Raw genomic sequence first — 25,316 nt, forward strand, 5'->3', positions numbered from 1 at the left:
GAGTTTGACGTCTGTGGCGCTAATATAACCTGAAAAAGAATGACTTAATTTCATTTAATTTCATTGAAGGGTTTATATTTAATAAAGGAGAACTGGATTCGTCTCGAGCAGAAAATCACTAGATGGTTGCAAATGCTGAACTAGAAAAGGAAGAAAGTTGACAAACTAGAATAGAAATTAATTTGTACAGAAAATGTTACCAAACTAAAATGTAGAAACATATACAATGAAAATAAATTACATACATAAATATAGTAATAAAAAAAAGTGCAGAATCTAATAAGCCATGAAAATATAAACATGTCTTCAGAGTTTTAGTTTCTGCTTTTTATGTGTGGAATTAAGTAAATGAGGGGTTTATCTTCAAATCAAAGCTGATGGACATTATCTGACTTGTAATGGGACATTTACATGTCAGTATGAATTTAAAGTAAGCAGAGGGAAACAACATAATATATTACTTTATGTTGAAAAAGAAACTCCTTGCCTAAAAAGATAATTTCACAAATCTGTGATTCTCCAGCACTTAATAGTAGTACTAATACTTCCACTAGACGCTGTAAGAGCATTGTCACAGATTTCATGCTGTTGGAAAAATGTCAGAATGTCAAATCAATCTGCAAAAAAGCTAAGACGCAAAGATCTACACAGAGGCTGTCTTTATTTGTTTTTAAATGCGCAGCCTGAGATAAATCTTTTTTTTTTTTCCACCAATTTGGTTTTATTCCACATGAATTGAACTAGTTCCTCTTTACTCATCCTTCTCTTATTTCAGTTTCTCTTTCCATCATGTCCGGTCGGCTTGCTGCAGCGTCCCCACTCAGCAGTGGAAAGGTTTGTTCAGGCTTCACTGAGCAAACTTTGACTCAATTTACAATCTCACGTTTTGTTGTTGTTGTTTTTTTTTCTTCCTCACACCAGAAGAAATGTCATCCAGGCCTAAAAAGAGGAAATGGACAGAGCTGATGGATGCAGAGCAGAACAGCCAGAAGAAGCAACTGCAGGCTCCTCAAAACAGCAAGAAGAAAGGTAAAAGACGTGTTCACCGCTTTTATGCCCCACCCCTCACTTCAGACTGAAATCAGAACTGGAGAGATTTTGACCGTAAGAGGTTGATAGTTTCCTCTTTCTGGTTAGACGGAAGAAGTTCAGCCAACTCAGTTATTTTTCGTATTAAACAGGATGTCTTCTGTCTGTGGGCCGCAGGATTCAGGACGATGAAGAAGCTGCTGCTGGACGTGGACTGTGGCGTGGACGACGCCCAGGCTATCATGCTGGCGCTGGCCGCCCCCAAAGTGGAGATCCTGGGCATCACCTGCGTGCACGGGAACACCACGGTGGACAACGTGTACAAGAACGTTCTGCGGGTTCTGAAGACCTGCAAAAAGCCGAAGGTGGGTGCAGAACCAAAACCTCAGAGTCCCGAGAGAGAAATCATTATAGTCATTTTAGTAAAGTTAGTATTTATTTGAGATATTTACATATCCTCTGTAATCTTTTCTTTTTTTTTCTGTTATTAAAAAGCATAGTTGAGGACTGACACATTGGAATAATACATTTTAAAAGTTGCTCTAGCGTATGGAGGTTTGATCGGTGGATTGTTTTGTTAAATACTGGGCCTTTCATCCAGCACGTCAGAGCTGAATAAACCAGCTTTGTACCCAAGACAACAAGCGTCTTGCTTTGAATTATTTTTTAAAAAAAGGGAAAAGAAAGGCTTTATGATGTTTGATTTTTGCAGCTAGAGATTACAATCAGCATCTAAAATGCCAAATTTCTGGAATGTCCTTAAAATGTGAGCAGTAATTGTGTTGAATGACAATAATTAGCAGTCATGTGAAAAGTCAGCCCGTTTTAAGTGTTCTGCCTAACAATGAGTTCCTCAAGTCACATGAGTTAGAGACAGAAGTGAACAACAAGTTCCTCTACGTTTACAGCACAGACACGAGTTACATCCATCCTCTGCGTCTCATTTTTGTAACATTTCCTTCCTTCGCAATTAAAGTTTAAAAGAAAAAGTGTATTGAAGACCAACATACTGAGATTTATTTATGTTCTAAAGGTGTTGCGGTCATTGGAGTGTGAGGATGATGAATTTTGTTCTCGTTACAACCACAAGTTTGAATGTATTTTTGGGGGGATTTTGTGGGATAGACCAACACAAAGTAACACATGGATGGCCTGCTTCGTTCTGATACCCCTAAATGAAGCATACCACAACTAGCTGTCTTTAGAAATCGGCTGTTTGTAAATTAAGTCTTAAGTCATGTGGTCTCAGAAGGTCTTGGATGTTTATTGACCAGGCCCTCCAGCTTTTCATGATTCCAAGATTGTGGAAATTCACGGAAAATATTTTTTTCCACTCCGATACATAATTGTTAGTTTATTGCAAATTTTCCTGCCTAAATGGTCAGAGTGTTGGATTTAAAGTGAGGGCGAACTCTCACCTGCAGGTGGCAGTATTTCTTACTTTGTGCTACCCTGATGACTCAGCATTACTTGATGTCAAGTAATGAAAATTGAGCCATTCAAATTCTTTAAAGGATAAAAATGTACATGTATTAAATCTGTCTGCTTTTTCTTACATCTTTTTTTTCTATATCTACATTTTGGAAGGGCTTTAATGAGGGAAAACTTATTGAAAAATTCGGTAACACTTTATTTGAAGGGCTGTGCATAAGACTGACATAACACCCGTCATGAACATAAATAAATCTTTATGACAGCTTATGACAGTTGTCATGAAGTGTCATTCGGTGAATAATGACACTTTTAATGTAAAGTTGCTCTAAAAGTTGCATTAAAAGTCCATTAAAAATGGCAACTTTGCGTGATTTTGTAAATAATGACAATTTAATGCAAAGTTGGTATTTTTATTGTCACGATGAGCGTCTTGTGCTTGGTTACTTCTTGCTTGTTGCTCCTTGGTCAGTGTTCATAGTTGATCGTTATTTACCGTCAGGGCATTGCCTCAATTGCTATGTTTAATGGTGCAGACAGTGGTGGTTTCTGACATGAGCAATATGGGCAAACACCCAGGGCGTTATCTTTTTAGGGATGGCACGAGACCTCCGCGGATTGTAGCACAAAGATGGAAGCAAAGCAGAACAAAGTTTGTTCTGCTTTTAATATTGGTAACATTTATTAAATATTTAATATCTAGGTGTTTTTATGGGAATATGGATCTTTGAGATCAATTTGAGAAGCAATTTTGATCCTATTTCACCATTTTATTGTGTCCTGTAGGGCAGGGCGCTGGTCTTGGTCTTGACTTGGTCTCGGACCCTAAAAGTCTTGGTCTTGTCTCAGTCTCGATACGCTCTGGTCTTGGTCTTGTCTTGGTCTCGGGTTAGGTGGTCTTGACCACAACACTGGTTGTTGGCGTTCCATCAGACCAGGATAAGATGTTATGTGGTAAATTTGGACCAGTACATTTCTCACCAGTGCTCTTGTTTTCATTGGCTAGATTCCGGTGTATAAAGGTGCTGCTAAGTCCATCCTTGGGATCAAAGTCGGCGACGAAAACTTCCATGGTAAGGATGGCCTCGGAGACGCCCCCGACGACGCTGACGCTCCCGACGCCAAAAAAATCCAGGAGGAGAACGCCGTGTCGGCCATAATCCGGATCGTTAATAAGAACCCTGGAGAGGTGAGAAGAGCCGGGTAAAACCCACGTTACTGTTCGTTCCGCACATCCTGAGTCCGTGTACGCTCCCCAGGTGTCGTTGGTTGCCACGGGGCCCCTCACCAACTTGGCTCTGGCTGTGAGGATGGATCCGACTCTGCCGGGCAAACTCAAAGGACTCTACATCATGGGAGGGAACACTGAGTGTGAGTGAACGCTGATGTCTGTAGAATGAAATATTTATACACAAAGTTAAATGAATCCCATAAATGTAGCTGATATAAACGGAGACGGTGCCATCTCTCTTTTTTCTTTCTTTTTTTTTTTTTATCACGCTTTAATGTTTCAGATTATGTAACAAAAATTATATCGGACAAAGAGAAAATGCAAAATGCAGTTTAAGCTGATAATTTATTATCGAGTTAAATGTGTGTTAAATTCACTTGTCACACAAAGGACTGATTACTGCTGGACTTGTTTAATCCAGAACTCACTTAAACAGATCTTGACTAATAACATAAAGTCTGGGAAAGCAGCTTATCCTGCCATAATCTAAAGAAATGTTGTCATTTCTTTAAGGGATACAAACTCATTTGTAAGGTTTCGTGACCCCCCACCCCCCAATGAAAACTATTATCCACAAATGGAGAAATTGTGATTAAAAGCTGTAAAATCAGACAAAGCGGTTAGGGTCATAAAGTCACCTGCGGACAAACGTGTTTGCAGATTGAAGCGGTCTGAGATCAGGAAAGGCTGAGATCTGATGAGGATCACAGTCAGCTGTCAGGAAGCTTAAAATTGTGTCAGTTTAATGGTGGCAAGTCTCTTAAACTGAATTAAGACTGTGACTCAGAGAAAGTTTGTGCTCTGTGTCTGAGAACATAAATCTCTGCAATATGTTATAAATGTACCAGTTAACAATCTCCCAGAGGAGCTGAAAGTAGAAGTCCACACTTGCTTTTGAGCAATTTATTTACAAAAACACTGGCAGATTTTAACCATGCGCTTGAATGTAAACACCAATATCTAACACAGTGATATTGAGCACAGGCGGCTGAACTTTGACGTGTTTGCAAACAAGAATAAAGAATAAACTGGGAGAGAAATGACTGGGATTTAATTCTGGTTACCTTCAGCCAGTGGAAGGTTCCTTCCTCCCAACAGGAAGGGACACGTCTAGTTCGGGTCCATCCAGAAAGTCCTGCCTCCCTCGAAGCACAGATTTGTGAGCACCTTAGTCTGGCTCTTAATGGCTCTTATGGTGGTTTCTGCAGTGGAAACGCATCGAGGAGAGAAACTAACCCTGAAAACTACACTGGTTCCTGTATTGGTTTCTGTGGGGGGAGATGCACATGACCATAACCAGGCCATGTATTCTTCTCTTTAGTCCACCTCTGCTGACTTTGCAGTTTTTATTCTGATTCAGACTTTTTGCAGAAAAGAGTTTTACTCTTAAAAAAAAATGACTAGTTTTCATTTTTAAGAAAGAGGAACAAATCCTAAACTTCTCCTAATAGCCAGTGGGAATGTCTGATATTGTGTATTTCCTCCTTTAGTCAAACTTTTCTGTTACTGTAACAGATATACTGTTGAAGTAGTTTTGCGTATTAATTCCATAAAATTAAGATTTATTTATTTATTCAACCGGACTCACTGGACTTAAATCTTTCCTTCTTGCTCTTTTAAAGCTCTGCCCTTCGTCTCGCATGCGTAGCGTCCTCACGTCAGCGTGATCTTGGTCTTACAGAACTTTGATCCTTTTGTTTGTTTGTTTTTTTCCTGGTTCTTCTCTTGTTCAGCACGAGGGAACACCACAGTGTGTGGCGAGTTTAATTTTGCAGCTGACCCAGAGGCAGCGTACGTCGTGCTGAACGATTACCAGTGTGAAACTCACTTGGCGTGCTGGGAGTTCACCTGCTACAACAAGCTGCCGTGGGTAAGGCTCGTTATAACTCCTCAATCTGATTTGTTGTTAAACAAACTAAGGCATCTGCCACAACTGAATTACTTATAATATTGTGCCACGGTGCAGCTGCGGAGCCACAAGTGGCTTTTTGGACCTTCCACAATGGCTCTTATTAAAGTAATAAAGAACCAACTAATGTGTTTAATTAAAGATATAACAACAAATGCAGGTTTTGGCAAATTTTTGTTTGTTTTTGTTTTTTTTATGCAAAAATTGCACTAAATATTCACAAGAGAGTGTGACTCCAAAACACTTTTTTTGTTATTCGATTGGAAACTACTGGATTGGATTCTGTGCCCAGAGAATTTTGACTTTGAGTCTAAGCTCTCACAGTGTACAGACATTAGGTAGAAATGTATAAACATAAAAGGAAATACATTATTTTTTATTTAAATGTTCTACAAATATCAACATCCCATAGAAGAAAGTGTATCCCCGCCACTGTATTGCAAAATCTTTTGCATCTTTCTTTGTTTTGAAACCTGAAAATGGAGATAAAATTATGGTTCTTTTAAATGCTAGAACACATTTTCTATGTTTATTAAACATTATAAAAGATCGTGTAACATTTGCAGTCCCAAATAAGTTTTATTTATCTGGAATGGTGTCGTCTTGTTTTAGTTTTTGAATCAGTGAGGCGTTATAATAATAATATGTCCTTTAACTGGGTTCATCCCATGTTGATTTAAAGAACTATCCACTTAGGGACGTCATTTTTCTGTTCCTCCAAGCCTGAAAAATAAAAAGAGAAAATACCTACTGGATGACTGCTGCGCCACATTTCCGTATTTATAACCTGGATTGTGCCTGTTTTCATTTCTCCAGGAATTCTGCGACGACTGGTTGGGTCAGGACAGCAACAAGGCTCGCTTCATGGCGAAGATCTTCCGCCACAGTATGGAGGAGTCCAAGAAAGACAGCGGCTCCCTGAATTCCACAGGTTTCATTTCCTGTGACTCGTTCGCCATGGCGGCCGCGGTGGACGACTCTTTCGTCACAGAAAGCGATCGTTATCCAGTCAGTGTTGAACTGGCAGGAACTCACACCAGAGGAATGATGATAGTGGACACTCTGGGCCTGCTAAATAAGACGCACAAAGCGTGTATCATGAAGAAAGTGGACATGGGGAAGTTCGAAAAGATGATGATGGCAGCTTTGAAATGACGTCTGCAACCTACCTAAGAAACTTAGTTCAATCTGGAGAGACTCAAACGGAGAAAGAAGGCGATTAAAAGAGTTTAATGACAAAATGAACATGAAAATAAACAAAGTCCTTTGGCGTTCAGGCCCCGGCCGGGGACATCGAGCTGGACTTCGGGGCCTGTACTGGTGGCGGCGGTCGGAGGAAGATGAGGCCTGAGAGCCGGGAGCAGAAGGTGGAGATGGGGTGGAGGTGGGTTGATCGCAGCTGGTGAGCAGAGGAGGCCGTGGGTGAAGGTCTTTTTAAACTGGAGCCCAAATGATGATTGGCTGGAGCGAGGCTTGGTCCGTGCCGATAGGTCCAGGTTGCAGAGAGGCGGGCGCTGATTGATGAGGCAGGTACGACTAGAGTCTTCCAGACTGAACTTTTGTCAAGACTCCATTTTAGGTCGCAGACGACACAGTGGTCCAGGTAAAAGCCTGACCATTCACACCTGGTATTGAATTCCATTATGAAGGATCAGATCTCAGTCTTGGTGACCAAAAAGCGTAACTTCACCCGGTGTGTGGTCAGCCGATCATCGAACTGTAAAGGAGATATCTTACAAAATGCAGCACAGAAGGCGAAATCGTCTTAGAAACAGCTGGAACAAACACAAAAAGTATAACTGTATCCATCTATATAGGTTGCTAAAAGGTCAAGAAGGTAAACTCTGACATCGCTCACCTGCTTGATATTATTAATTCGGTTCTGATCCGTACCCCTTGACAGTAGGCGAAAGTCTGAACGTAGACGGACTCTTTTATGACCACAACAAACCAGAAAAACTTCATCACAGCTGACCACGGGAATCTTTTGATTCCCTGCTTCATCCTAGAAATACTTATAAAAACCTTGAACTCGTCGTATTACAACCTGAAGGCAGCAGCGACTAGTTTTTTTTTTAGAAACGGTTTACGGACTGCTGTGGGGGTTTTTGTCTTTTGCAAATTTTTTTTTTTTTTAACATCAGAATAAAAACAGCTGCTTGATGTGAGTCCATTCAGGTCAGTTTGGTGCTTCTCGATCACCTCCAACTTTGCTTCAAGAAAACATTTTCTGTGCGTTAAAGGCTGATTTTCTGACATTTACTCACTGACACCAAACCAGGAGACAGCAGCACCGTTTCTAACTGCGGAGCGCTGCACACCTACTTTCCAACTTGACTCTCACTACCTCTGCTGGCACCTTGGAGGCAAAAGTCATGAATAACATTGGGTGTCGCTTACCGCCGTCTTGTGTTGCTTCGGGCTTTTACTAGGACAGCGAGATGGCATGAAGACATTATGGGCCAGCCTTGGATGTAGATTTGAAAGGGTCTTCAACCTGGAGCTTTCGTAGAGGGCCTGTAACTTTTTAGTGTGCATTTTATAGATTCATGTTAATTGAAAATAAGTTAACTCCAGACCGCCATGTGCAGCTACATAAAAATAATAATAAAATTCCTTGTCTGGTGGGGGAATTATGATTTACATGCTGCAGTTGTAGAAACTGTCAAAGGTTTGACCATTGTGGTTGAAGAGTTAACTTTCTAGAGAGACAAAGCTTTTGCATAAGCTCTAAAAGGTTCAAACTTCATCGCTCCTATTTTATTTTATATTTTTTAAAGCCTTTTGCAGCCTTGGCACTTCTTTTCCAATGTGGAACAACCCCACCCCCCCGCCCCCACTGTCCACTTTAAAAAGAAAATAATAAAGAAATCAGAGGTGGCATTAGATTTTTCTTGTAATAAATGCTGAAAATGTTTATGTATAAATGTTGTAAATTAACAGAAACCTAAAAAGGATCAGTTAAACAAGAATCTTTAAATTCTCTGATCTGATTTAAATACTCATTTACGTCCAGCAGCCATTAAAAGGCAGAGTGAATCCGCCGTGTGTAGAGTTCGGCCGAAAACGTCATAGCTGTACATCGTGTGAGAGAATGGACATCAGAAGTAATTACACCCCCTTCACTTTCTTTTTTTGTTTATTTGCTTTCATTTTTCTTGTGCTGGCTGTGCTCTTAAGCTGCACTTCTCTTGCTGAGATGCGCTGTACTGCAGTGACAACGGTTCGCCACCAGTGGACTCACTGAGTCAGGAGTGAGCAGCACTCCTGACTCAGCGAGCCAACGGCAATTAAGCGCAGTGTTTCAACAGCGTTCATCGAAATAAAAGAACCTGCGCAAAACCACACTGATTAATTTTTAAGTGTGCAACAATCGGATACTAAACCAGTCTACATGCCGAGCTGCATCTGACATGAGAGCGACCTCTGTACTTTAGAGAACCTGTTTGCTCTACAAATGTGGACAGAATCAAATTAAATTTTGTTTTTGTCATTTCAAAAGTTTTCTGTAATCTCTGGTCTAACTCGTTAATCCCCGTCGATAAACTGTACATGTTGGATGTTGTATGTGAAACTTTTAATAAAAAAGTATGCTGAGACTTTTATTTTATTTTAAACCATTATTCTTTATTTTATATTTTGTCGTCTGTCTTTAAAATTAATAGTTTTTGTTAAGTAGTTGTTTTTTTTATTTAAATCCATCATCCAGTTTTCTTTTAATTTGTTGTCAATAAATCTCAGCCTTTCAACTTTTTCGTTGCTTCTTGAGTCATTTCCACCACCACTGTGATATCTAGAGTATGTGAAAAGGTATTTGTCACCTCTACATATTTATACTGACATATTAAAATCTTTCTGATCACCAAATAGACATTCATATCGAACAAAGATAAGAAAATACAAAAGTCTGTTTTCAAAAGGGGACTTGGAGACAAGCTATCCAAGCCAACCTACGTCTTTTTTTATGTAAAGTAATTACTGCCATTGTTAAATAATGAGTTATGCACATTTTTGGAAAGCCGAGTTGAATCACAAGTAACAAACGTGAACTCTACGTCAGCACAAATACAAGAAAAGGAAAAAACAAGATAGGAGTATTTCCAAACATTCTTTTTATTATAAAGCCTCTCATGATTTTTTTTTTATTTAGAAAGCTTCTTCTGTAAATGATCTGTACTTAGCAAAAAAATAAAAAAAGCGCCTGGCAGGCTGCTGAGAATTTCCCAAAAGGAACCTGAGTTATTCTGAGAGGAAGCAGCAAAATCTTTCAGTATTTTTGTAGTGAGGCAGAGTCGCAGAGACCTTGTGAGTGATATTCAGAAACATCCCAGCTGGAGCTACAGTCCACGGTGGAGACGATGCTGGACTGACCCTTGACTTGGGGGCAGGAGATCTCAAGACTTGGGACATTTCTGGGCGTGTGCAGGTACTGAACAGAGATCACGCAACGTGACCTTTGCCCCTTATTTCAACTTCTTCCTAGGAATCAGGGTTGATAGATTATATTTAAAAACTCTGAATTAGTGGTTCTGAAGGCTATCATCTTTAACGAGTTCTCAGATGTACCTCTACAGCACATTGTGTTTATTTAAACAGTTGGCTACTGTTGAGTAAATTGATAATTAAAATCTGACTTCCTGTTTTGTAACTTTCGTCATGTACAACCTGCTCATGATTCAGCTGGTTTTCCGCTCAAAGGTTGTTTTCAGCCGACTGTCCCTGGCCACGTTTAGTCAGGAACTACAACCGCTTCATACTTCCTACATCAAGCTCCAGGTGCGTGCGAATGTTTCAGATCATTTGTGAGGATCTAATTAGATGTTTCAAACGTCCAGTTTTGTGGTAAACTCAGGCTGTGTTGAAAATGAAACATTTGAGGTCGCTGTTCCCGAGTCGGACGTGAACGTGTGCTCTCGCAGGGTTCAGGACGATGAAGAAGCTGCTGCTGGACGTGGACTGTGGCGTGGACGACGCTCAGGCCATCATGCTGGCTCTGGCCGCTCCCAGTGTGGAGATCCTGGGCATCACCTGCGTGCACGGGAACACCGCGGTGGAGAACGTGTGCAAGAACGTTCTGCGGGTTCTGCAGGTCTGCAAAAAGCTGGAGGTGGGTCAAAGTAGTTTACATTCACGGTCTGACTTATCTCTGTTTAGTGCCGCCTACATATTTGAACGTTTTGAAGTTGTTCTCTTTGCATTATACCGAGTTGTCACTTATGTTTTCTGGGTCAGATTCCAGTCTTTAAAGGCGCTGACAGGCCTATCCTTGGGAAAAGACTAAATGCGGGATCCTTTCATGGGAAGGACGGCCTGGGCGACGCTCCTGACCCCGACGCTCCGGGTCTGGACCAGCTTCAGAAGGAGAGCGCCGTGTCGGCCATAGTCAGGATTGTTAACAAAAACCCAGGAGAGGTGAGAGACGCAGGACTGTCAGAGCTGCAGGATACGTTTAATCGTTTCCTCCTCATGTATACAAATCATGGTCAATGTGTGTGTTAAAGAGCTTTAGGGAGCAAACAGCATTATGAAGATCAAGAAACAGAGAGTGTAAAAACAAGGTTCATAGCTTCAAACTGTTCAGCGAGTCCTGGCAGGGAGAGCATTAATCTGAGAAGTAACCAAAGATAGTTGGAGATCCCGGTTGTCGTTCACCATAAGCAAACGTTGCAGAAGGTGCTCCGGTTATATGAGACTGAAACTGAACTTTTTATGCCACAAATCACCATGTGCGGCAGAAAACTATCTCAGTGCAGTGCCCTGAACGCACCACCCTCACTGTGAAACATGGTGGTGGCAGAGTGATGCCGTGGGGATGCTTATTTCAGCAGAAGCAGAGAAGCTGGTTTGAGTTGGTAAGACGGTGAGTGAACCCCAGACAATGACCCTGAACATACCACCAGAGCAGCATTGGAATGGATCAAATCTATGCATATTCATGTCTTAGAATGGCCTAGTCAAAGACCAGACAGCAAATCAGCTGAGAATCTGGAGCATGACTTAGAGATTGGTTATCTTAGATGTTCTCCATCCAACCTCAAGTCTGAAGTCTGTGGTTTTTATGTAAAAAAAAAAAAAAAAAAAAGTGAAAAAGTTTACAGGGTGTGAACACTTTAGCTGTGCTTGTTGATGATGGGACAATTTACTGCAGGGTTATTTCCTGAGAAAATTTAGGAAGGATTTCAGTAACAAACTCAGCAGATCTGAGCTTGCTTATTAATGGGTAATGGTTCAAGAAGCAGAAATTAAAGATTTAAGCTGCAGAAAAGACCAAGTACATAAAAAGGGTTTGGTGATTAGAATGAATTTTAGATGAAGGAATATTAAAATTCTGCCTGCTTGGTACAAAAAAAAAAAACCACATGCGTCAGATAAAGCTAAAAGGTAACACTTTAGTTAAAATGTGAATGTTTGTCACAGAGATGGCATCATGCACTGCAGTCTTATGAGCAACTGTGTACTCTGTATCATGTGATGAATTGAGGGCACATGATTAAATATTAAATTCTTTATAAGGCAATGTTTACATATCAGCGTTTAATCTTGTCTTTTTTCTCTAACTTTGGAAAAGAAAGTGAAAACGCTAAGATGTCTTTAGGTTTCCTAATGGCATTTTAGAGATCTGGGAACATCTTTAGCATCAACACCGGAGTGAAATTGTGCAGATTTAGTGTTTTCCAAATGTTTTGAGTCCGCTTCAGATCCCTTAACAGACTTATGAACTGCTAAAGTCAAACTAAACATATCAGGTTTAAACAGGAAAACCTTCCAGAAATGACAGAGTAACAAAGTTCTCATCATGCATTTCTAAATGTAACTTTCACAATATGAAGTAGGACGCAGAAGTGTCCGTATTTGTTCCACACCGGAAATAGCATTTTTTCATTTTTACATATATTTTTAGAAGGTCCATACTTATATGTATCAGTGTTTTAAAATATCCATGTGTTTATGTAAAAAAAAAAAAAAAAACGACACCAAAAAAAACATACAGATTTTCATAGGGTGTCCTTATTTGTTCACGTACTTTACATCTCTCAGGTGTCGTTGGTTGCCACGGCGCCGCTCACCAACCTGGCTCTGGCTGTGAGGATGGATCCGTCTTTGCCGGCCAAACTGAAAAGACTCTACATCATGGGAGGGAACACTGAGTGTGAGTGAAACACTGAGAGTTACTGGTTTGAAGGAGTCGACTTTTATCACAGCTGAAGGGAGGTCACAGTATATCAGTATAAAGTCACCGACTTATTATTTTTACTCAAAGGTTTACTGACAAATATGCTTTTAGGGGTTACACTTGGTTTAATACTTCAAGCATTTCCCCCCCAAAAAAGAGTGACACAAATTCTGGTTTTATTGCTAATAGGCTCCGTTAAATTTATTTTTTTTAATAATCAAACCCAGAAGAATTTGCTAACTGGACGCCTTTCTCTTAATAAGGCAAACAGGAAAAATCCTGTTTTGGATGTGCAATTATTTGCACATCTTCTTCCTACAGAAAATCTGACTGCTTTATTTTATTAATCAAAACACTGCATGTTTCACAATAGCATTTTATGATTTTAGTTTTACAAGTACTTTGTCTTTCCCATTTTGTCCCTCGCAGCAAAAAGTTTGTACATCACTTCCAAAATGTGAAACATTTTGTTGTTTATAGTATTTAAGATATATTTCTTGTCACCAAGTAGTGATTTAGTTGAAAAGAACGTTGTTTACATCATTTTCCACAAATTTTGACATCCTATTGGTTAAAAACCATCCATCTTCTTTTAGATTAAATGAAATGGTGGTTCTTATGAAACACATTTCCTACAGTAGATATTTATCAACATGTTTTTTTTGTTGTTTTTTTTTACAAAATGTTTTGCAATATTTGCAGCTCTAAATGTGTTTCACCTTGTTGGACTGAAGGCAAAAATGAATCTTTGGTTTGTAAAAGTTGCAGCGCTCTGGTCTAAACCAACTTTTGCTTTGCGGTTCTGTTCTGCAGCCCGAGGAAACACCTCGGTGTGCGGCGAGTTCAACTTCACCGATGATCCAGAAGCGGCGTACATCGTGCTGAACGATTACCAGTGTCCCACCTACTTGGCCTGCTGGGAGTTCACCTGCTACAACAAGCTGCCTTGGGTAACCTCTTGTTTCCATATTTTCTCATATGTGGATGAATGCGACTCATTATCATCGTTTATCCTCAGTAAACGTGGATAAATGTTGCAGCTGCCGAATCTTTTCGTTCCTTCAGGAGTTTTGCGATGCCTGGCTGGCGCAGAACAGCCACAAAGCTCGCTTCATGGCGAAGATCTTCAGCCACAGCATCGAGGCGTCGAAAACCGAGCGCTTCGAGAAAGAGTTCATCGCGGGTTCGGGCCTGATTTCCTGCGACTCGTACGCCATGGCGGCCGCTGTGGACGACTCCTTCGTCGTAGAGAGCGACCAGTTCCCGGTTAGCGTGGAGCTGGTGGGCACGCACACCAGAGGCATGATGGTAGTGGACACTCTGGGCTTGCTGAACAAGACGCACAAGGTTTTTATCATAAAAAAGGTAGACATGGAGAAGTTCAGGAAGATGATGATGGCGGCTCTGAAATGAGAGTCTGAACTTAATACTGAAGGTCGCTGCTGTTCCCCACACGTTTTGTGGTTCACCTGTTTTGTTTTTCGTATTGTAAAACTCAGTTACCTCAACAACGCAATGACTCCACTTTCAACAGACAAACCTCTGACTTTGGTCATCATTTATTTAAGTTGATGATTTTCATTCAAAATAACAAAATAAAATGTTCCAACAAGGAAGGAAAACATGTTGAACACTCCAACCAATGAGAGCTCTTGTCTTTTGTTAAAGATCCACACCTGATTCTGCTGTGGGTTCTTTCACATCTTGTCGTTTGTTGCTGCTCTTCCCCACCTGTGCTTCAGATGAGGTGTTCATAATGCTGAAGATGCAGCATCACACACGTTGCTGCACTAATTTCAATCAACACAAGCTGCTCAGTCTCGTCACAACACATTAGTTGGTTCCTCAGTATCCTTTCCTCCCTCTGAATCGCGACCTTGTATCCAGCTGCGGATAGAAGATGCTTAAAGTTGGTTATTTTTGTTAAACATTAAAGGTCTTCGATCAAACAGCGTCGTACAGTAACTACAGCTGACTGACTCACCATGGACCTCTTGCACTCAAAGAATGACGTCTGCAGCGCTTTGCAGTGGCCTTCCTTCAGACACTCACTGGGCATCTTTCCCTCCTGGTGGACAGAGGGACACTTTAAAACACACTATACTGAGACAATCACAAGAGCTTTTAGAAAGGCCACTGATTAAGTTTTATGCTTTGATTTGAAATTATGACAAGTATTTCTTCTTTAATGCATTTACGATTTATGCATTTTCTCTATCAAATACATTCAATTCGTGGTATCCAAAAAACTTATTTTAATTGTTTTAAATGGAAGATGTTGCTACATGTGACCCTGAAGCGTTAAATTTTTTCTTGTTTGGAAAGGTTTCTGGCACAAATGTTCTGGTCAGAAATCAGCAATGAACAATAAAATGAGGTTATGTCACTTTTGTTGTAAGTTACTAAACTTTACATCAACGTACCAGTTGACTTTTCTTTTTTAACACTAGAGTGAATGAATAGCATGTATAAAATATTCCTGGCTGCCATTACAACATATAGACAAAAAAAAACAAAAAAACATTCCAAGCATATCAGAGGAAATTATATTGAAAAGCATAAGTCAGGGGATGGATACCAAAAAAATCTCTAAGGCACTGAACAACCTTTGGAGTTTAAATCTCAAGAAATGGAAGGAGTACGGCTAATGTGTAAATCTGCAAAGATCAGGCCTTTTACCTTTAGAAGTGAGCTTATGTTTCCATTATGTCACTTATTGTTAGATCTTTTTGCTGCTCTTGATTTTTACTTTTTTTCTAATATATGTCCAATGTTATATCTTTAATTATAACATTGGACAAGAATTTTTTTTTTTTTAATCATTATGTTTGGGACTTTAAAACTGTTTATAACGCTGTAAAGTGCGTTATAAATAAAGCTGTATTGGAATTAAAAAATGAAAAATTCTTCTCAAGCTCGTTTTTAAATTGGTTATTTTGTCATTTAATTCAAAATTCACATGTTTAATGTCTTTGCTTGGAAAAGTAAACGTTAACTTACCATTAGCTTTTAGCATTAGCCGCGTAGCTGTACCGTCGTTAGAAAGCGACTACTTAATCAGAATAATAGTTTGAACCGTAATCCTGCGACATAATCGTTTCTACAAACATTTTCGCTACAATTTAGAATTTGTTGGGACAACCACAAAGTTAAACTAGTATACCATACCTGAAATACTTCTGCTTAAAAATATGACGTATTTAACTAAGTCACTCCAAAATAAAGCAACTATTCTCATTAAAATGTTAAATTAGACTTAGCCCCAATACATTTATTTAGTGGCCTTTCCGGTGTACATAGTTTTTTCATTGTCATTTGCACCACCTTACCTTCACTACGCAGTCATGCTGGAGGAGACAAGCCTTGAAGTCCTCTCTGATGCCAGCGCAGGCTCTGGTGTCCTCCTCTTTATCCTCGTAATATTTAGGCATTTTTCAAACGTCACTCCAGCAACAAGAAAACGCACTTACAAACCGAGAGCTGCAATAATTCACGCGTAAACAGCGGTGACATGTAAATGTTATGAAATACTGTCAGCCGCCATGATTGTGAAAGGCATGATGGGAAGACGAAAGTAAAAGGCATGCTGGGAACGTTTGTAGTTTTTATTGCACGTACTCAAATTATGTGACGTTCAAGTGAACTTCTGGCCGTGTGTGTTAATATTAGCATTTTAAATAAAACCTGGCAATGCGGGTGGGATGAGTGATGAGAGAACAAAATCACAACACAAAAATGACCATTACTTCTAACCAGAACCGTTGTTTATTTAAAATTTACGTTCATGGAAAACTGATGCCAAAAATATCACCAAAGTCAGGCAAACACATGAACACGATGAAGGCACATAAACTGATGGGCATTGAAGGTGATTGGGTGAATGTCCTTTGTGTTGTTTTTTTTTAATGGTTTGTCCCGCTTCCTTAAAAAGGAGCGGGGAAAATCCCAAAGATCACATGACAGTTCTTCCCTTACATGTGTTCATTTTTTTGTTTATGAAAGCAGAGGAAACATTGTGGAAGGAGGAAAATGTCATTTCCAAACATTACTGTGCCCAGATTGCCAAATTAAAAGATGAACTAGCGAGACTGGACGGAGCACATACTTCGATTGGGTTAAAACCCATTTTAGAATAATATTTAAACAAAAATGTTTATAAATTACATGTCATGAATGCAAACAAGCATATGCCAAAAAATTAGAGCCATTAGAAAACAATCTCACCTAAAGGCACTTCACTAACCCCTCAACAGTGAAAGCAACAATCACCAATACATAAGTTCAGTTAAGTCTCACAAAGTTTCCACTGAGATAGTTGGCCACAAACATGAAAATGTAAAAAGAAACTACTTCAAACGGGGAAAAAAAAGAGATAGAATATATATTTTAGATGTATGTACAATCAGAAGTGCACTCTAATGATCAGTAGTCATATCCTGTCCATTAAAAATTGACAAAAGAAATGGTTGAATTTGTTAAAAAGATGCGTGAAGGTGAAAAGTGAGGTACAATGAGGACAGTGTGATTTAAACCAAAAAAAAAAGTAAAAGAGAAAAAAACAATAAAGCAGTGCAAATATCGCTATTGTCAGAGAATGAGCTAATAAAACTACCTCTTTCACTAATTTTGGACAACAGTAAGATCCTCTTTGACATCAGTTTATACTTTTATTTTTAAATATTAACATACAATGTCTTTCTAGGCAAGAGGGAACAGATTATAAAGATTTTGGGGCAATTTTTTAAGATAACTGTGTTATAAGGCACATTTTTCCTATTTTAGACCCATATCTACAACAACAGGGTTCCTACACTTCACATATTTCAATATTCCACATGTTCTACATCAGTTTTCTAGTAGCCTAACCGATTTCTGGCCATTTTAACCAAGGTCAGATTGTTTTCATTTTCCTTTACAGTATTTAATGTTTAGTATTGGTGTGCTCCAAATATTAAAAAGCGGCAAAGAAAATGTGTTTTATTTTAGTAAAGTACAGTAAAGCTGTATTAGAATCCAACTGCCCATCTTTTGATGGCAACAGGAGCTATCTGAGAAGCACGGATATAAAAACTTGATTTTATTGTGACAGCTAAATCCTCTCTACATTTAGCTAGTTTCAATATTAAAATCACAATACTTTTACAGCTCATCATGTCAAGATATCAGGCAAGTTGAGTTTCGAGCTTCATTATCTCAGGATAACAAGCATTTAACTCTTCATACTGAGACACCAACACCTCGAGGTCATTATATTTTGATAATTTTCATCACTTTATCTTCAGAAATTGAAATCTCAAATTAGTTTTGTTGGTATAACTAAAATGGTTTGGGCGTTTTTAGATGCACTACTAGCGTCACCGTTTCATTATAGTGAGATAAAATCCTCAAGCTTATTTTGTTACGACAGTTGCATTATCTCGATAGACTCCAGAGCGCTAAGCAACTCCTTACAAAGAGCAAAACCAAGACTTCGAGATCACCTTCTTGGTTTTCTCATTCTAGCCTGATAAATTATTGAAATAAAGGTTTACAGCACACCATTATCTTATTATCTTAAAAGGTTGCGACTGATAGTGTTTGCGATTGTGTTTTCAAAACGTCCCATTTTCATGTTCTTGAATGTGGAGCATAGAAGATTCTAGAAAAATAATTTTACACAAGTCGACACGTTTGTTAAAAAGCATGGAGTGTGAATTAAGAGTTTCCTTAATGCGTAGGAACCCTGCAAACAGGTTTCTATGCAATTAAAATTAATGCAATTCGGGACTTTGCAACAAGGCGTCTGTATGCCATGAATATAAGGATGCACAGAAGCAATTCAGATTAAAAAGGAAAAAAAAAAAAGTACATAAAAACAGACTCGTAACTACCATAAACATCTCTTAGAATAAAAATATATTTTACCTCTTGTACAAATTAAAGATTTATTTCCAATAAATTAAGTCAACTTCATAGATCGTCAATCGTAGCTGTAATAATAATAATAATAATAATGTCAGTATAACAATATATTTCTTCGGGGAAACGTTGCCAGGCTAATGTCCAAGTTAGTCGACTATAAACTGACCTCAAGGTCAAACAGCATGTCAGACAAAAAAAGGTGAGAAAGGCTGGACGTCAAGGTGCTTCATGGGTCGCTAGGCTGCCCTACAGTCAAATATCACTCAGATGGATTATGAGACAATAAGCTCACCAGTGTAACAACGGGACCGGTTTTTGTTTGATTGCAGTGAAGAAAAAAAAAAAAAAAAAAAAAAAGAAAAAGAAAAAAAAAACGACATTTGTTTGGGCTGGTGTTTGTTGATCTAGAGTCACGTGTTGGAGGGTAGACCTCCACCATTTCTGCTCGGAACGGAGAACAACTGGCCTTTAGAGACGTAGACATTCTTGATCATCGCTGGGCTTGCTGAGGCACTAGAGACAGTGCAACGCCCCCGCTCGCCCAGGTGTGGCAGCATTGAGTAATTGAGGGATTTGGCAGCATCTCCACCACCGGCCAGGTGGACTGGTTCTCTCCACCTGTGAAGATTCGGCCTCTTTCATCCAGCAACTAATCTGACTGGTCTCCGAGCTGCTCAGCAACACAGTCACTTTGAGAGTCCGAGCTGCTGCGAGAAGATGTCTTCACACCCTCCCTCTGTTGATTGCAGACAGTAGTATTCCCATTCTCAAAAGTAAGTGGAGTTCACAAGAGTGTGGGGAGTCGTGGAGAAAGAGAGGGGAGAAACCGATAAATAAGAAGCAAAAACAAAGCAAATCAGAAAGAACGGGGACAGAGAGCTGGCATTTCTTAGACAACTCTAAGCTCTAATCACTTCTCTGCTGGTTGCTAGGTACTAGAGACCCCACATTAGCAGTCTGGGAGATTTTGGCCCTCCAGGGGCTGTGATTCATGTGTCTCCTGCAGAACAATCAGCCAGATATCCTCTTTATGTGGATCTGCAATGAGAGAGCACACCAGTTTTTCATTCAGTTATTCGCCCGAATAGGCAGAAACAAAGAGGGGCTTCACATCTGGAAAAAAAAAAAAAAGTTGAACATGTCGTGACCTGGACACCTGACTTACCTCACTGAGGATGGCCCACACTGCAGAGTCTTTCAGAACGGAAAGCCGAAGGGCAATGACAGGGTTGAAGGCCGGATCTACCGCTCCCTCTGCCACACCTTTCTCAAAATTACCTGAGTGTTCAATACAAAATCATTTAAACCCGAGCCATCTTCACTGACTGAGAACAATACTTAAAATGCAAGAAACCAGGGGCAAAATGTGAGTCATAGTTATAAACTGATGAGAGCGGAGAGAGCAATCATCTTGCAAATTATCAAAAAAATGAATAAGGAAATTGTGCAGAGAACATGCAGAGGAAAATTAGAAGGCGTATCACATGTTGTACACAAAGGTGGGAAGAGTATAAAAGTAATATATTAATGTAAAAGTGTAGTTACTTTGACCAATTTTACTTAAATACAAGACACCAGTCTAAAATGTACCGTATTTTCCGCACTATAAGGCGCACCTAAAAACCTTCAATTTCCTCAAAAGCCGACAGTGCGCCTTATATATGAACCAATATTGAGCACAACAGGTCTAGCAACTACGGTAAGCAGCCGCCGACTTCATTTTCGCCCGTAGAAGAAGAAGAGCGCGGTGCATGCTGGGATAGTTGTCAGAACGCTGGTTTGTTAATAAAGTTTGACTGACCTACTGACCTACCGACCGTCTAGAATCAGGTTGTCTGCAGGTCATTTAGCGCCACGTTCTCCACGAACATACTGTGCGCAAACTGAGAAAGGTGACCATCGTCCGGCCCAATCGCGGAAGGCTCTCCTCGCCGACTGGAGTCGGACGGTTTTGTTGACATTCCGTTTAGTGCAGCTCCATCTAGTGGATGCATAACGTAACTCCAGACTCTACTGTAGCATCTATTCTATGTGCCTTATAATCCGGTGTGCCTTATAGTGCATAAAATACAGTACTCAAATACAAATATACAGTACCTCATTAAAATGTTACTTTAAGTAAAAGTTAATTAGTTTTATGAGCAGAAGAACGTTCCACTCGTAGACTTTACAAAATAAAAGAGGAGATATCGGTATGAAACTGTTTTTAGTTAAAGAACAGCATTATAAATAAAAAAATAAAACATGTTAACATACAACATAAATATTTGTGCGGTATTTTAAAGACACACATTTGCAAAATCTTCTGTTTATTTCATTTTTTCCTCATTAATACAAGATTTCAAATGTATAAGAGTAAAATACTTTACTCAAGTAAAAGAAAAAGTTCAAGTCTTCAAAAAGTACAAAGTACACATAAATTGTACTTAATTACAGCCACACGGCTAAATGTAACCAGTTACTTAGTTGGTTGTAAACAAACACCTTCCTGGTGTCACATCATCATTATGATGTTCACGTTTCCATCAACTAATTTCCAACTTTTTTGCTTTCCCTCATTATTACCAACAAGCAGAAATATCGGTAAGCTAAAGTGAACCTTTGAAAGCTATTTAACTAAAACTATTGATACTTTAAGTTGATCAGACTTTAGTGAATCATTTCATTATAAATCCACAACTTCTTGATCGTCTTGGCTTTAAATATGATAGCCCAGGAGGCTCATTTCTGTTGGGAATGATAACAGGGAAAAGAAAAACTTTTCTGTTCTTCCATCATAAGAGTAAACATGTAGAGTTTGTTCAAATCTACCAGGGTTTTATCTGGAATTGTGTCTTTAAGTCAAATGAAGCTAAGAATGAGAAAAGGTGAATATGTGGAACAGCTCTGTTAAGTCAGGCACTTTCTCTTTAAAAGAAAGGCTTGGGGAACCAATAACTGTGCTACTGCTCTGTGGAATCAAAACATTAAAAGCTCTTACCAATCCTGTAAAAGCGATCTTCAGTTCGCTTGTACTTCTCTTTGGTCTGCAGTCCACTTTCCTACCATTGAAAGACAGAAAACAAAATGTAAAGACAAATTCAAGTGTCACTGACATACCACTTAAACAGCACCTGGCATGCTCACAAGTTAAATGTTTTACAATAAATGTGTAAATTACATATTCCGACCGAAGTGACAGAAGCAGTGATTCTGTCATCACCCTCACTACTGTCAAAAATCAATACGCTACGTCCAAAAGAGCAACCACTCGATGTAATCTAATCAGAGACTTTTGCACATCTCTCAGTTATGGACTGTGTGCGCGTGTGTGTGTGTGTGTGTGTGCGCGCGCACGAGCGTGTGTGTGTGGTGTTTCCCTACCGATGAAGGTAGTATTTCCACTGTGGTGTTTTCAATCTTGTCCCCCGGGTGCTCCTGGTTTCCGCTGCGAAACAGGAACCTGCCAATTAAATCATGCATTATTTTAACATTTGCATCCGAGGATGAGCATGTCTTCAACAGGAAGACAGTCCAACCAACATTTGTATGTCATGAAATTGGATACATCATGTGGTTAAGGCATTCAGTGCCTTGCAAAAGTAAGCCAACACAAAGCAGTAGAGGATGGTAAAATTATGCATTGTTTTCATATTTTTTTCTATCCCAAATAAAAATATGAAAAAGTCCTTAATCTTAACTCCAAATCCAAATCCAAATGTGACTGAACGGAAGACTTGAAATTTTGATGGACTAAAATACAGACAAGGTTGATGCAGCAATGTGACAGCGTGTAAAAAGGTTCAAGTCAAATGAACCTGGTATATTAGGAATATTTCTGCAAGGCAAAATATGTTGTGTAAGGCATGAAAGCTTGTGGTTTTTAGATTTCATGTTCAAAACATTTCTCAATGTTATTAACGCAACGTCCTCTTTGGTTTAGACAGCTGAAATATTCAAAAAAATCCAAGACACACCAGAGAAAAATTGCAGCAAGGTTGCAAGATTATAACCTTAAAGATAAACTTTTTATCCCATTACATTTGAAACAATTTCCTTTCACTATTTGGATGGCTTTAGTTGTTATATTTAGGAGTGAATTGATTGTAGTTGTCTGCCCGATCACCAATCTTTAAAATTCAGATTTTTGGCCGATATCAATTTTATTAAGATATTTATTAAGATACAATACTCCCTCAATGTTTCAATTTTATTTTATATTTTTTAAAAAAGTGTTTAAAACCAGTGAAACAATACAAACTTGTTTCGTCGACAAGCGGAAGTTCTTTCGGTGATCTTCAGATCTTTGAAGAGGTAGATGAGATCGGTGGATAAGATCGGTTGCACACGTAGGCATGAGCATTGTACTTGTAGCGTTGTTTTCACAACTGCAGCCTTATTTTACTTCATTTCAACATGAACAAAGGGTTTTTGGTCGTTTGTCCTCTCAGGCTGGTTTTAACCTGCTTCTATTTCTCCATCTTCCTTCCTATCTGCCTCACCACTGCAGAGCAGCAGCCTGAGAATGCTGAATTTAGAGCGCTCTGATTAGCTCACCCTGACCTCCAGAGACACGCGCACACACACACACGCATACATCCTCACCGAAGCTGAGCCACACTTACTGAAGGACAGAGAAGAAAAATAGGTGAAAAGCTCTCTGCGTGTGCCTGTGTGAAAATGTTTAGCCTGTAAGCACCCTACATACGGTGTATGCTTGCTCCTTACCTTTCTATGCTAACTGGTCTGTCAAATTTAAAGAGGATGTAGTCTCCAGAAGTGGGTGTGATAGCCCAGAAGAAATCTTCTCCAAGGTACGTCTTCTCCAGAGTGTGGCCCTGATAAACCTGCATGACGCAAAAGAAACTCATTTACTCATAAAAAATGAATCTTAACATGATTTAACTGGCAACAGTACAGAGCATATGTTACAAAACCTGTGGAGCGTTACCTTCATGGAAGTGGAGACTTCTGCTGGGGGGTTAACATGCATCTTATGGAGCAGCGGCTTCAGGAAGTCCTTATCCTACATACGCAGACAGAAAGGAAACCACTGTTTTTATACGCAGGAAACAGATTCCCCTCACTCTGAACGTCAACAACGGTCAGGACACGAGAGCTCACTGTGAGTTTCTGAATCTTTCCAGCAAGAGAAGAGTGGAGTCCAACGTGCTGGAAGAGCGAGGGTCTAAACCGCACGCGGAGGCTGGATTTCTGCCGCTCACAGTGTTTCTGGAGGAGAGAAAAAAAAAAGCAACAAATGATGAGATTAATCCCTGCAATGTTGACTCTCTTGTTTGTTCGTTATTGACAGGACATACCGCATCTTTCTCAGGGTTACAGACTTTGACCCAGAGAATATGGTCCAGCAGCCAGTCGATAGGCTTCTCTTTGTAGAACATAAAGATGAACTCAACAATGAGGTTCAGATCTGGAGCCTGGAACATTTTTCCTGTAAGAACGAGAAAATGACTTAAGAAATGTTTCTTGTTCCTCCACAGAAGGTTGGTAATAAGTTACCAGTTACTTGATATGTGATAAACCCAGGAAAGAATCACAGAGGCCAACAAGCTTCCAACGTGATACAACATCATCAGAGTTTGTTTGGGATCTTTGACAAATTATTGAAGAGATAAAAACAGATTAGAAGGTAATAAAAAATGAATAAGTGCCAGGCTATAAATTGAAAAATATTAACAGCAGTCCGGCATGAAAGCCATGCAGCAATGATGGTTTGATATTTTAGTTCATGTTGGTGCCCAGCTCACACTGATTGGGTGAAATACAGGGTACATCCTGTACAGATCTCCAGTCTAACACAGTATATTGGTCTAAGGATTTACAAATTATATTTTCATTGTTAAAAACATTCAATGTGAGCTACTTTTATTTATTTTTTTTAATAAAAGACTTGAGATGCAACAAACCAGCAGCCATTATAGTTGCTACTGTGTGCAATAGTTGGTTTTCTTGTGATCGGAAGTCTGAAGTTCTCATTTCAGACTTGGTGTTGTGATCAACCCACAGTCATTACCTGCATTTAAATATGCATCTTATTCTAGGAATTAATAATAATTTTATTGACTAATTTTATCTTATTGATTGACAGCATTTATCATTTTGAATTTTAGTAATTTTGCAGTGCCGTCACAATGAGCTATATCTGCAAATTCCATTATATTGTCATATAACTTACAAAATAGATAGTAACAATAGTGTTGAAATAGCACACTGCATTTGTTTGGTAATTGTTTGAGGCTGATTGACAGAAGGTAATACCAATGAAGCCAAGCTGGGAGAACTCCAGGATCATCCAGTCCTCGGAGGACAGCTGCAGGGCGAAGTTCCTCATAGTGGCAAAATAGTTTGGCTTGGCCACAATGTCATCCTCCAGCTAAAAGAAGCAACACAGAATGATAAAAATAGCAGAAAAGAAACACACTGTGTGAGATTAATGTGAGGTTATCCTTAATGGGGATGGGAGCTCTCCTATTTGATCAACATTGTCTGAGCTGAGCTAGGAAACAACTACACTAAGCTAGCAGGTTACACTAAGACAGCTGAAAATATTTTCTCATGACAATACCTCTTCTCTTTCCACATGAGCGCAGATAGAAACGACATTTAATGGACGAGAGAGAAAGGAAGTTTTAACACAGAAA

The 25,316-nt window shown here is 39.4% G+C and overlaps 3 protein-coding genes across 8 annotated transcripts in view; 1 reads left to right on the forward strand and 2 right to left on the reverse strand.

Moving 5' to 3' along the window:
- Positions 1-6: 6 nt before the first annotated feature.
- Positions 7-14,411, forward strand: LOC103140353 (inosine-uridine preferring nucleoside hydrolase). 5 transcript variants are annotated; one of them, XM_007555464.2, is made up of 7 exons: positions 7-834; positions 922-1,029; positions 10,520-10,707; positions 10,833-11,012; positions 12,639-12,750; positions 13,588-13,724; positions 13,840-14,411. In XM_007555464.2, exons 2-7 carry the CDS (start codon positions 927-929, stop codon positions 14,185-14,187), a joined length of 1,068 nt encoding a protein of 355 aa, XP_007555526.1. In that variant the 5' UTR covers positions 7-834; positions 922-926; the 3' UTR covers positions 14,188-14,411. The 5 variants fall into 5 exon arrangements, with proteins under 5 accessions (XP_007555526.1, XP_016528591.1, XP_007555529.2 ...); XM_016673105.1 differs by having other exon boundaries at positions 925-1,029; XM_007555467.2 differs by lacking the exons at positions 10,520-10,707; positions 10,833-11,012; positions 12,639-12,750; positions 13,588-13,724; positions 13,840-14,411 and adding exons at positions 1,207-1,394; positions 3,467-3,649; positions 3,720-3,831; positions 5,425-5,561; positions 6,417-7,007.
- coa5 (cytochrome C oxidase assembly factor 5) lies at positions 14,318-16,346 on the reverse strand. Its single transcript, XM_007555463.2, has 3 exons — positions 16,104-16,346; positions 14,759-14,842; positions 14,318-14,661 (listed from the first exon to the last, which is right to left on the reverse strand). The coding sequence occupies exons 1-3, from the start codon at positions 16,203-16,205 to the stop codon at positions 14,620-14,622; spliced, it is 228 nt and encodes a 75-aa protein (XP_007555525.1). The 5' UTR covers positions 16,206-16,346; the 3' UTR covers positions 14,318-14,619.
- A 176-nt stretch (positions 16,347-16,522) lies between these two features.
- The window catches only part of mgat4a (alpha-1,3-mannosyl-glycoprotein 4-beta-N-acetylglucosaminyltransferase A), a 35,145-nt gene continuing 26,351 nt past the window's right edge, over positions 16,523-25,316 (reverse strand). Inside the window, exons 8-16 of one of the 2 annotated variants that reach the window (XM_007555468.2) lie at positions 24,934-25,048; positions 23,976-24,106; positions 23,779-23,886; positions 23,606-23,680; positions 23,383-23,501; positions 22,039-22,117; positions 21,656-21,716; positions 19,841-19,953; positions 16,523-19,713 (exon numbers count right to left, since the gene is read on the reverse strand). In XM_007555468.2, coding sequence (XP_007555530.1) covers positions 19,687-19,713; positions 19,841-19,953; positions 21,656-21,716; positions 22,039-22,117; positions 23,383-23,501; positions 23,606-23,680; positions 23,779-23,886; positions 23,976-24,106; positions 24,934-25,048 — 828 coding nt within the window. In that variant the 3' untranslated portion in view covers positions 16,523-19,686. Of the gene's footprint in view, positions 19,714-19,840; positions 19,954-21,655; positions 21,717-22,038; positions 22,118-22,850; positions 23,279-23,382; positions 23,502-23,605; positions 23,681-23,778; positions 23,887-23,975; positions 24,107-24,933; positions 25,049-25,316 lie in introns of those variants that run through there. The other variant, XM_016673104.1, reaches the window with a different exon arrangement.

Source organism: Poecilia formosa, unplaced genomic scaffold, assembly GCF_000485575.1.
Source record: "Poecilia formosa unplaced genomic scaffold, Poecilia_formosa-5.1.2 Scaffold70, whole genome shotgun sequence".
NCBI classification, from domain to species: Eukaryota; Metazoa; Chordata; class Actinopteri; order Cyprinodontiformes; family Poeciliidae; genus Poecilia; species Poecilia formosa.

What these genes read in the sequence shown, in the direction of transcription:
- LOC103140353 (XM_007555464.2), top strand. Translation starts at nt 927, where the DNA reads ATGTCATCCAGGCCTAAAAAGAGGAAATGGACAGAGCTGATGGATGCA. An exon ending in AGGTCTGCAAAAAGCTGGAG is followed by an intron (nt 10,708 to 10,832) that starts GTGGGTCAAAGT and finishes TTTCTGGGTCAG; the next exon opens with ATTCCAGTCTTTAAAGGCGC. An exon ending in TTAACAAAAACCCAGGAGAG is followed by an intron (nt 11,013 to 12,638) that starts GTGAGAGACGCA and finishes TACATCTCTCAG; the next exon opens with GTGTCGTTGGTTGCCACGGC.
- coa5 (XM_007555463.2), bottom strand. Translation starts at nt 16,205, where the DNA reads ATGCCTAAATATTACGAGGATAAAGAGGAGGACACCAGAGCCTGCGCT. An exon ending in AGCATGACTGCGTAGTGAAG is followed by an intron (nt 14,843 to 16,103) that starts GTAAGGTGGTGC and finishes TCTGTCCACCAG; the next exon opens with GAGGGAAAGATGCCCAGTGA. An exon ending in TTGAGTGCAAGAGGTCCATG is followed by an intron (nt 14,662 to 14,758) that starts GTGAGTCAGTCA and finishes TTCTATCCGCAG; the next exon opens with CTGGATACAAGGTCGCGATT.